Consider the following 13,054-nt stretch of genomic DNA (forward strand, 5'->3'; position numbering starts at 1 on the left):
AAAAAAAAAAAAAAAACTCTATTAATTAATAATTGTTTCCCTCTTAATTAAAGCTCTCCCTGTCAATGTTTTGTTGTTGTTGTTGTTGTTTGTTGTTGTTTTTTTTTTTTTAATTGGCTTCAGGTGTCCAGGATTTTGTCCTAACTAATCATGGGGGTGCATAGACCATCGGCAAGGAGTTTCCCGCAAGTGCACCTCGGGTAATTCAAGGGACAATTAAATTTCCCCAGTCTAATAGCCCTAAGGGAGTGAATACATGTATGGTTGCTCGAACCCAAGACATCATAGTTTTACTACTCGTCCTAGATTTCGCCTGACCCCAATACGCCACACCCCTTGGGGTTTGTCAAAGTTTTCTATTGTTCAACATAAACAAACTTTTCAGATATCACATGTAAAATTACCTTCTTAATTCCATTTACAATATATTCCACAATCGCACACTTGATTTATATTAATTTTCATAACTCTTCATGCTGAAGAGTTTGGCTCTAGATTAAAGTACTCCAAATTTTATGTAGGAACTATAAGATATTTTAGAAATGAAGTTACATACAAACATTATTAACATTAATATATTTTAGTGTGGTCGGGAAAATTTGAAAGAAGAGACGGAAGTTCAATGACATTAACAGGATCAAACAATGATAAATCCTTGCAACTTGACAAACACCCTATTAAGGAACTGAAGCCCCAATTTAGCCCTGACCAAGGGAGGCTCTAATGGCCAAGTCAATAGACCATCGGGGAGAATAAAAGAAACAAAAATGATAGTCTTAACGTGTAAGATTGCATATCTTTGTGTAAAAATCTACTATTTATAAGGACTTTTCGAAAGGTAATATGGTCATTCTCCAACAGTCTAGATTATAGGCCATGCATGCTTGTAGACCATACTTTGATACGATTGAGGAAGCATGGGACGTGCGACAATCTTCACATCCCTCATATCCAGAGTAAAGCAAGATCGATGTGGATGGTTGTCTAATAGCATTTGGCTACTTGATGGGATTGCATTATGTGCTACGTTGAGGGGAGTTATATATTAAAACAACAATACTAATCCCTATCATTTTGGTTGTGAGGCTCATACGAACAAAGAAACTCTTCAAACTTATACAACTTTATATTACAAAAACTTGAAATTATAATATTTATTTGATGACATAGCAATTGATCTTTGATTTTCTTAAAATTTCGTAAGCATTAAAGATGTAATAAAAACATGCAATCTAACGGTTAGATTTTCAAAATTTACACTCAATATAAATATATATAATGAGTTTGTAGGGTTTCTCTCAAATTAGTTTGGAGAGAAACTTTGTTTGGCTCATACCGCCCTACGTAACTTTTGGTATGTGGTTTCAAGTTGAGTTCTAATCCTATCAACAAATGCTTGGGAAGACCACCTAGGTTGGTTGGGAATTTGGGATCCTCATGGCTGGCGAGGCTTCCTTTGTTTAATCTAATCACCCAGACCCAGCATTATAAGGTCAATAATTGCAATGAACTTTTCAAGAGGTGATGCTTATGGATCTACATGAAAGATAACCACAATCACAAGTAGGCTCCAAACAAGGCTTTTGGGCCTAATGACCCATCTGACTACTCTTATGTGCCTATAGGCATGGATGCCCTCACAATTAGTGTGTTCACCACCTTCTAAGCCAAATTAACTGAATGATGAAAAGTTGAAATGACAGTATGGAGAATTGATTATTCAGAAATTTAGTGGGGTTGGTCGAGTGGTTGGGCACTTGATTCCAAAAGTGGCTGTCTTGAGTGGAGGTGAAAGATTCCAAGTTTGAGCCTCAACACTTTGGAAAAACTCCCTAAGCCATGATTTACCTCTGTCCATCCGTCGTGACAGTGATTAGTCTCTTGGTTAAAAGCTTTGGAGATACTTGGATCAAAGACCACAACCAAAAAAAAAAAAAAATGAAGAAGAAAGAGAATTGATTATTCAGAAGGATTGTGTGCAATCTTTGTTAACTCACTTGTAATCTTTATCTCTATCTTATTCTTGTGGTGCTAGGACATCCAGATAATAGAGAATCATGGAAACCAAATTAATTACTATGACTTCGGAAATGCAGTTTATCTCCAAGATAAAGTGATTTGATTTTGAGTAAGATAGTTAATTCAGTGCATAGACTTTGAGACTTGCAAATCTATTTTGGACTTGTCAATTGGGGCTCTCTACAATGACAGGTACCAAGATTATGATGATATATGTAATGAAATTAATGATTCATATATTTGATTTTTTTTTTTCCTATTTGTTTTGAGGAGAAACTATCCTCTTGCACTTGTAGAATTTTGACAAGTGTAGTGGTAAACATTTAATAGGGTCATAAAGACTATGTTGGACCATATACAATGCAAGAGCTGGCACTGATAAAAGAGAATTTAAGGTGGTGTCCCCAGTGTCTGCCCTAACCAATATGAAACTATAGAGATGAGACCTATGCTTTGCCCTTTGCAAGCCACTGGCACAAAAATACTACTGAAGAATCCTATTTTAGCTTCTTCTTATTTCTTTTTTCCTTTTTCATATATGGGACCTCACTTTTTTTTGTTTTTCATGCACTAAATCATTTAAGATGAGTCTTCACAAAGTTGAGGTTCCACCTCAATAAATTGCTCAAGCTTCAAGTAAATTATAGATATACCCTTTCCAATTAATTATATTGTAAGAAATTCTTTGAGTGGAGAAGAAGCCTAGGTCACAATCACCCATAAATTGTCCACCTTTTCTGGTAAGGTAAGTTCTGGATCTGGGTATGTGATGAGTCAAGGTCCACAATCTCTTGTGCTGCCACTTGTGTGTATGTGATGAAATTAATGTAATCTATGAAAATTCTATGACAAAATTTGAGATGAACTTTAGCATATATAAAAAAGTAGTGACTTTAATAATTCAAATTGAATCCTAAAAATAGTGGATGTTGTTATGCCCCGTTCAAATGGTAACCATGATTTTATCACAGTGGATAACTTAAAAAAATTTATTATAAATTTGCTATTATATACTTCATACACACTTCATTTTGAAATCGTGCTTTAAAAATATGATTTCAATTCATATAATAGTCTGTGTACATTAAGTTTGTAATAAATAATATGTGATTATCGCTACTCTTATAAAACATACATATATATACTTTTTGAAATGATAACCTTACATGAATTTTGTACTAATTAACTTACGGAACTGTGCTTTGATCCTTTCAGCTAACAAGACGTGAAGCAAGCCGAGCAGTCCATCTCATGGGTCCGGTCAAGTACTCTCAATTCAGTACTCATGAAGAAAATATTTGGCTTGAAGAAATCCCTTTATTGTAAATTTGTAACCAATTTAGCCAAGATAAGTCGCATGGTGTTCTTGTGTAATTAATCTCCTGCACTTTTGTTTTAAATGAAATATATGGAAGTGAATTTTGCCCCCCAAAAAAAGGAGTTTAACTAAATTTATTAACACTTTAGAGAAATAAAATTTAATTAAGTATTCATTAATCAACAAATAAACAATAAAATAATCAATTTCAATTCTGAACTATATATATTTAGGGCACGTTTGATAGACTGTAATAGACACTGTAATGTAATAGATATTCCTATGACATAATTATTCGGTTGTTTGGTTATGTTTTTATTACAATGAATAGTTATTCTTTATGAATAGTTATTTTTCAAAATGAAGAATAACTATTTATTATCAAAAGTACTGAATAACTATTCATTCACCTTATGTAATAACTTTTTAAAATTTTTTCTTAAAAAGCCATTAGTTGCCACATCTTCAAAAGGAAAGAAAATAAATTTTCCTTCTTGTTAATTATTAGCTCTATTTTGAACACCCTAAAATAAGTGTATTTTAGGAAATTTGATTTAAAAATGATTTAATTATATCTCCTTTTTATACTCTACTAAAATGTGGATGTATATTTAGAATTTTATTCCTAAATGGTCACCAAATTAATGAATAGTAATACTTATTACATTCCAACTTAATGTATTTCTTATAATATTTATTCTTATTTCCATGTAATAATCATTACAGTGTACCAAACGTGCACTTACTGAAACTTTAATAAATATTACACCATTTAATTTTTTTTTTTTTTTTTTTTTTTTTTTTTTTTTGAGAAACAAACACACACACACAAGAGAGAGGGAAAAGGATTTTAACATAAAGGTATACCAAAACTCCACTCAAAAACCATGGTAACTTTTAATTTAAATTTTTTTTATTGGATAAGAATTTTGACAAATTCAATATTAGATTATATTTTGTTCTTATACCTTTTGTGCTTGCAAAATAAAACTATTACAAATTTTGAGTCTATTACAAAGTAACCCTATCTGTCAAATTTTGAGTCTATTACAAATTCAATATTATTGGATAAGAATTTTGACAAATTCAATATTAGATTATATTTTGTTCTTATACCTTTTGTGCTTGCAAAATAAAACTATTACAAATTTTGAGTCTATTACAAAGTAACCCTATCTGTTTATTAGTTTCAAATCAAATATTGAACTTTAAAATTATATCAATTTAAATCCGAATAAAATCTGAAAATTCTAAGGTTGAAATTGATACAATTTTAAAAATCCATGATTCAAGTTGAAACCAACAAAACTATAACTTTTAATGTGTAACAATTTAAAACTCTACCTTTTATCCCTTAAAAAAAAGGTTATTGAAATCACCCCTAGAATATAAGATTTAAAAAGTCATTTATTTATTACTACTTACATAGTTACATACACTAATTTAAAAATAAATTCAATTTATTCCTAGATCACTTGTTTATCTCCCCATTTCCTTCGTTTTTTTTTTTTCGTCTTCTCTCCCTCTCTATAAAGGTACAATTTTGTTTGGAGATCGCCTTTAGAAATGCTTTTTTTTTTTTTTGTTCTTATGCCCCCAGCAGTAGGTTTTAAAAATTCCCAAGAGCTTCAATTTTTAACAAAACTCTTATAATTGATCTTCTTCTTCTTCTTCTTTTTTTTTATTTTTTTTCCATTGGGTCCAATTGTAAAATCTAAAATGTTTAAATCGCTCCTATTTTTGACATTTTAATCCAAAAAATTGTACAAATTTTAATAGGTACAACTGAACTAACTGATTACAACGAACTTCACCGCTGGCTATGTTAGTCTATGATTATTTGAGGCTAAAGCTGTGCCTCTTATCTTGACCTACAAGAAGCCATGAGTCCTAGGCAGCTAAAGCCATATAGATATAGTCCATAATTTTGGGTTTTGTAACACCATTCTGGTTCTATAGTCTTCGTCCTAAACTTTAGATCAAGTACAAGCTTTTCAACGACGACAAAAAAAAAGAAGGTAAAAAGTAAAAACTCATTTACGTTGATTCTTTTAGATTTTGGGACCTATGATAATATATATAGGCACGAAACATATTGAAAATGACAATATGAAAGGCTCACAATGACACTACTATAACCACAATGTTTTTGCTGTGTGATTTGGATTAACAGTTGCAAGGGCATAACAGCCCTTTGACATGGTGTACCTAGTCTTCATTGCTTGCATGATTGGGAATTCGATGTCAATGCCGGGGGGTCAGAATTCACACTAATCCTTTTGTGTTTCCAATTCATCAGTGATGCAACAAATTTGAAAACCATTACGTTTTGTTTATTTTGTTTCCATTTGCAATTGAAGGCATAAATGATAGTTGATATAGATGAAAATTTATTTTTTTGAGAAGGATATAGATGAAAATTTTTGTTGCATGAAATCCTTGTATTTTACATGCCAAGTATTGTAATTAATGCACTAATTTCAAATGCATTAAAAGAAATACTAACGTAAATTCATTTTAAATTTTATTTTTATAATATAGTATTTTCTAAAATAAGTAATTATATAAATATTCTTAATTGTTTTTTTTATCAATTTTTGTAGTAATTTAATAGTTACAATCGAGATAATTATTTAAATTCTCAACATCTCCGTTACAAATGTCAAGAGGTGTTAGCTAAACTACAAAGTTCTTACCAACTGTTTTATCTCTTAATCAAAGACTAAAGTTAGACAGCTATGAAATTGGAGGAAAAGTAGTATTTGTAATCATGGTTCTAGGGCGATTTTAAGTTATTCAATTTTTTTATAGTATTATTATTTTATATGTTAATTAAATAATGATGTTTTTTTTGGAAATTGAAAAAAAAAATGGATACCAAGAGTCCAATTATATATAAATATCGATTAATTATATATCTATAGCTCATTTCATGATCTAATAAGGAATCGTTTTTTATAAGTAACTAAAACTTTACAATCTCTTTTATATGTTAATTTAATTTCGATCGCATTCATACAATTAATGAATTGACTGCTTTGACTATGGATTCCAATTATAGACTGGGCTACATAATAAATTAGGAACCTCTAACTTAGGTTTAGGTCTTGGTCAATTACGTAATAGTAAAGACAAGGCATTCCTAGCTAGCCTAATCATATCATTTCTCTCAAAAAAAAAAAAAAAAAAAGGCTAGCCTAATCATGTTATGGTGATGATTTCTATCTATAGCCAAATCAAGTTAGCTACCTTCTTATTGAGCTAGCCTTTTGGACTTTTTCCTTTGACTGAAAAAGGTAGAAAACTAGCCTTTGGACTTGAAAGGCTGAGGGTGTAACAAAATTGATTTCACTGAACACGTTATTGTTTTTTTTTTTGGTTTGTTTGTTGTTGTTGTTGTTTTTTTTTTTTTAACCTTGAGTGTCTTATTTGAAAATATAAAGAGATGTCAATTAGTTGAGTTATAACGCCATTGGTGTGTTACTATTCCTAATAAAACTTCAAGTATTGTCAACTTATTTGATGATTTATTAGTGAGTGTGTTAGGTTCTAAATGTTTAGGTTCTAATTTTATGTAAATTGGCAAACCGAGTATAAAAACATGTCTAGTTTAAGATATTCATGTCTTAGAACAAGTGTTGGACATTGCTCAAGTTAGTTCAAGTCAAGATCCAAAAACAATCAAGCTGTAGAAAGAAGGTTTCAGAAACTATCTTGCTCGACTGATCAAGAGAATAGATTCGACCGATCGAGATGTGTTTTCTGCTGATTTTAAATCAAACTCAAAAGCCCACGAAATGTTTAGGGTTTCAATCCAACACTATTAGGTATAAAAAGAAAACCCTAAATCATGTTTCAAAAGCCCTAAAAAGACTTGTGAGTTATTAATGTGAGATTTGAGAGATTTTGTAACCTTCTAACTCAACAAGAATCTACCAAAAAGAAGATCCATATACAAGAACCAGTGGAGATAAGTTGCTGCATACAAGATTAACTATTGTTGATGGTCTAAAACTTTGAGTGGGATCTCAAAGTTACAAACGGGGGTGTTTTTGCACAACAAATTCGGATAGAAGAATTTGTGGATTTGGAGTTGCGTATGGTCACGTAAGTAAGTACTATAGGAAATAGCTTTAAATTTAGAGAAAAATCTATTGTAAAACTTTCATTTTATATAGTGAATTTGTTGCCTTAAGGATTATTTAAATTAAATCCCCCTCAAGTTTTTTACCTTGAAACTAGACAGTTTCATTGGTTTTCCTAATTTATCATATCGCTTGTCTTCTTTACCTTTCCACACTTCGTGATATGATTGTTCGTGTTTGGTCTAGATTTGAACAATAAACCTATGTAACAATTTGGTTAATTAATTAGGTTAAACAATCTGAGTTTACAAGAGTCAAAACCAGGGGCGAAGCCAAGGGGATCAAGGGGGGACACTTGCCCCCCTGGCCCCACCCAAAAAATCTATTAATATTTCTTCTATTATATTACATAATACAATAAATGCATTTAAAATTTATATGAATAAGTGGTTAATAAATAGGATAATTTTTTAAACCAAAACCAAAATCCTCCTGATATAACATTTTTATAATTACAATTTCAAAATGATTTTTTTTATGTAAATATACCCCTAATAGATAAATAATATAATGAAAATGTTATTTTATTTTGAATTTTTTTGCATTCAAATATTGCTTAATATACACACGAATGAATTGAATTGTTATTTTGCAAATTGATCTCAAATACTATATATATATATATATATGTGTGTGTGTGTGTGTGTGTGTGTGTTCGCTTACACGTTCATAAATGTGATGTCAAATGTAATTTTTGCCTCCCCTAAAGTCAAATCATGGCTCTACCTCTGGTCTAAACAAACTAACAGAGTGAAGTGTTACTACTTATTGTACAATGAATAAGTTTTATTTGACAGAAACGAAGGGGAGAAAGAATTAGATCAAATTTTGCTCACTAGCATGTGTGTGTGTGTTTTTTAATGAATAATTCATTTGCTTAGTAAGTGTACCTGAACAAGTGACATCACATCTTTGAAACACTATTTTTGGAAATCACACGTGTTTTTGGGAGTAGTCTGATTGAGCAATGATGTATTCATAAGCAGCATCACTCTTATCAGACCCTGCCTGCTTCTGATCTAATTGAAGAATGTAGTCAGTCAAGATTTATGGCTTAGAGTGTTATGTTTATTTATTTGTTTATATGATAAGGATTGAATGGCTATGATTGCCTTGCTGCATATGATGATAAGGACCTATAGATGGTGCAGTCGGCTATTTTATATTATCATAGAGAATACTTCCTCTTTTTGTTTTGGCAAAGTTATCGTCGGTCCATTCCAAGACCTAATAATCAAAACCTAGATAAGGTTTTGTCTATTATAAGTTTCATTAGGTGGGATTGATTTTGGGTCATCAACCTGGGATCTAAAGAAGACTTGTGCCCGTTTGGCTAAAATCACTTCTTTTTTTTAAGTGTTATTTTTCAAGACCTAGTTTAGCTTTTTTAAACAACTCATTTTTAAAAAATTATAAAAATGAGAGACATCAAAATATCACTTCAACCTAGCCAATTTAAGACCTACTTCATACTTTCATAATTTAACTTGTATTTAACTCAAATAACAAGCTTAAAGGGGACCATGAAGTTATATTAATTCAAATAGTACTTTCCTCTTCCATGAAAATAAGTTAACTATGAGATAGTGGGTTTGAGATAGTGTAATTTATTAACAAAAATTAACAAAGCTGAAGTGAAATTATTTTGAAGCCTATGTTGGGTGTTTGGTACTCAAAGTTCATGCCCCATCTACCCTTCGTTAATTACTGTTTCATTGCACGATTCACTTAACAGCTGCTAACAATTATGGAAATTTAAAGAAAAAAAAATATATATATTGTATGTTTGCCCGTAATTATTAGATACTCCTGCAACATAGAGAATAGTGTTTTTTCCTCTCACATTCATGGTGGGATTCGTTCATTAAATTCATGGTGAATCCATCATGAATGTGAGAAAATGAAATATCGATTTACTATACTTCGGGAGTACTTAAAAATTTTCTTTTCCTCCACATAACCCTTTGTAGTAAACTGTATTCTTGTCTAATAGGTACGTAATACTATTTATAGATCAACCGAATTGAAATGGGTCATATTAGGAAATAAAAGTCATCATAAGTGATAGTAAAACCGCACATAGCCAAAAACCATTCATTCTTGGAAGCTTCTCCCTTGAAAAAAAAAAGGTAACGTAATCTATTATTATGTAAAAAGAGAATGAAATCATTTAACTTTTCTTGATAAATAAGTAAATTCTATTAGTAGAAAATTCAAAATCGTTAAATCCTAATAGAAAATCTAATAAAACAAGTCAAGACATTGTATTTCAATGGTATTGTCTGATTCTTTTTTTTTTTGAGAAACATGGTATTGTCTGATTCGATAAGAACAAATTGATGAGTTTGAATCTCCCATATCCATTTCTTGGAAGAAAAAACAAAAGCTAACAGTGTACAACACAAAACTATTATTAAAAAAAAATTAAAATTAAAAATTTAAGTACTTTTTTGCACTATTGGATACAGGGTTACAACATAGAATATGCCGCAAAATTCAGTTGGAAGTTAAGGGCACTTTTGGCATGCAAGTTTTATATATACTATGGTGATATTAATTCCTTCATTACATTTATGTCGCTGACCTTTCTTTTCTGCCCATCTCTTCATTTATAAACACAAACCCTCCTCTTTCTTTCTTTTTATCTCAACAAAACTTAGTTTCTCTAACTCTTAGTATTATATAAAGGAAAGCAAAAACTAGTTACCCACTTTTCTGAGTTCCACTTCCAAATGGGTAGGTCACCATGTTGTGAAAAGGTGGGCTTGAAGAAAGGACCATGGACACCAGAAGAAGATCAAAAGCTCCTAGCTTATATTGAAGAACATGGCCATGGAAGCTGGCGTGCCTTGCCTGCAAAAGCTGGTGATTAATTTGCTTTCATTAGTTCTTAATTTGTAGTTGACATAAATAATAGTAAAAGGTTTTAAGCTTATTTAGTTCACTGTTGTAGACTTTGACATCTTTGTTTATGTTTGTAGGACTTCAAAGGTGTGGGAAAAGCTGTAGACTGAGATGGACTAATTATCTTAGACCTGATATTAAGAGAGGAAAGTTCAGTTTGCAAGAAGAGCAAACCATCATTCAACTTCATGCCCTCTTAGGGAACAGGTAAAAAAAAATTCTTGTAAATATATCAACATTTGTTGTTTGAGCAATTATTTTGTGTTAATTAACTTAGCCATGCTAGCTACCTTTTTCTTTCATAAAAAACCTAGCTAGTGGGTTCTACTTTTTGTGGTTAGTATGGTACAATTTGAAGCTTTATTCTTTTACCCTCTTCCTTAGTCTTGAAGCTTCCATGCTGTGAAATTCATGGATGCAATTGCTTCTAGTGTTTCAAATTTTAGTACATTTAACTTTTTTTGGTAAAATTGGTAATAGTTTTAAAATTTTCCTTCTGAAAAAAGATAAATAAAAAATTTCAATGCTTCATCTTAGTCTTATCTTCTTTTGTTACAACCAAATGTACTATGTGCTTTTCTTAGTTTGGTTTTTCTACTGCAAACTAAATTTTTTCTTCTATTTGAATTTATTCACCCCAACCTATCACCAACCCAAATTCCTATTTTGACCCAGATTTCAAAATATGCTTTCTGTAATTTCCATAATTTTTTTTTATTTTCTGACACCCAATTTTATTAAATGGGTTATCTTTGAACCCAGAGAATCTTCATGGCCAAAGAGAAAATGAACATAATATAACTGCAAAGGATCTTTAATTTCATTTGTTTTTTCCCTCAACATGTCATAGAAACTGAGGTTTCTTTCTTGTACACAAGCCGATGATCAGAGTGTGCCTTTTGTCATTAATTAGATGCTTCAAAACAATATTGATACTTGCTTGTACTAGATAATTTCTAGGGTTTTTCTATTAGTGTTTTTTGAGATCTTTGTTGTCTTGGGCTTAGGTGGTCGGCTATAGCTACTCACTTGCCTAAGAGAACAGATAATGAGATCAAGAACTATTGGAATACACATCTTAAGAAAAGGTTAGCCAAAATGGGGATTGACCCTTCGACCCACAAGCCCAAAAATGATACCTTACTCTCTATTGATGGTCAAACCAAGAATGCAGCAAATCTTAGTCACATGGCTCAGTGGGAAAGTGCTAGGCTTGAAGCTGAAGCAAGACTTGTTAGAGAATCAAAGCTGCGTTCACATTCATTCAACCAACAACATCATCAGCTTGCCAATCACGCTTCTTCATCTTCTGCTTCCACTTCAGCTCAGCCTATGACTTCAAGGTCTTTGAATGTACTAAAAGGTTGGAATGGTACTAGTGCGTGGTCTAAATCAAGTGAAGGCAATGGTGGTCTTGTAGCAACAGGAATTGGCAATAGTGACCTTGAGTCTCCCACTTCAACACTAACATTTTCAGAGAACGTGCCACCGACTATGACTGGTGGATCGGTTGGTGAGAATTCAATGCCTGTGATTGAGTTTGTTGGTGGCGCTACTTCAGGTTCTAATTCAGCGGTTGGAATTGTTAAAGAAGAAGGTGAACAAGATTGGAAAGGCTTTGAATACAAAGAGGGCATGGAGAATAATAATCATGAAAGTAATTCATTGTGTACTTTTAGAGCTACTAGCCTACATGACATGTCAATTTCCATGGAAACTAGCACATGGAGTACTGATGGTGGACATATTGTGGGAGAAGATGGGTTCACTAATCTTTTGCTTAACAATTCTGATGATAGGAGTTTATCAGATGGAGGAGGTGATTCAGACAATGCTGGTGGCAGTGATTACTATGAAGATAACAAGAATTATTGGAATAGCATTCTTAATTTGGTGAATTCATCCCCTTCTGATTCACCAATGTTCTAAATAAGAGATTTCCATGAATTGAAGTAGAAGTAAGCCACAGTACCACACTCCTCAAGCCAAGTCATGAAGAGCTATTGATTTGTTTTTTGTTGTTATTAAGTAGCAATCATGTTTATCAACAAAAAAAAAAAGTAGCAATCATAGAGAAATGTTGTTGCCAAATCAGTTTTGGTTGCTTCCACAAATTATTTAAAACAATGAAATGCTTCACATGCTTGAAAATGCTGTGAAAGCAACACTACAGTTTTGGCAATCTCTTTCTTTCTCTCATGTCAAATGTTCATAGTTCATCCATGATGAAAATCTGTGTCTCCTTTTCTTCCTTTTGAATCTTTGAATTTTCATTCGGACCTGAGTTGTCAAGGGTAATATATGGTCCTGTGGAAGTAACTGATTCTATGACATTTTTACCCATGTCTTTGTATAAAGTTTTATATTATATTATATATATATATATAGACATGTCCAATAAGAGATGTATTTATGATAGATTTATTGCTGTTGGTTTCATGTCGCCTTCTTGCTTGTAAGCAAGGTATCTCTCTCTCCCTCTCTCTCTCTCTCTCTCTCTCTCTCTCTCTCTCTCTCTCTCTCTCTCTTCATGAAGTCAGAACTTTTACATTGGAAAGCAAAAAATGAAATCAAAACCAAAATTTGTCTGGTGATTAATTCTCAACGGGAGAAAAAGGGAATGAGGTTTAAAAATAAATAAAGAAAATAAAAAGCTGTTTTCAATTTC

At 31.7% G+C, this 13,054-nt stretch overlaps 1 protein-coding gene across 1 annotated transcript; it reads left to right on the plus strand.

Moving 5' to 3' along the window:
* Positions 1-10,055: 10,055 nt before the first annotated feature.
* LOC126715191 (transcription factor MYB106-like) lies at positions 10,056-12,804 on the plus strand. The gene is made up of 3 exons (XM_050415670.1): positions 10,056-10,347; positions 10,464-10,593; positions 11,394-12,804. Exons 1-3 carry the CDS (start codon positions 10,215-10,217, stop codon positions 12,313-12,315), a joined length of 1,185 nt encoding a protein of 394 aa, XP_050271627.1. The 5' UTR covers positions 10,056-10,214; the 3' UTR covers positions 12,316-12,804.
* Positions 12,805-13,054: the final 250 nt, after the last annotated feature.

Source organism: Quercus robur, chromosome 2 (genome assembly GCF_932294415.1).
Source record: "Quercus robur chromosome 2, dhQueRobu3.1, whole genome shotgun sequence".
Taxonomy (NCBI): domain Eukaryota; kingdom Viridiplantae; phylum Streptophyta; class Magnoliopsida; order Fagales; family Fagaceae; genus Quercus; species Quercus robur.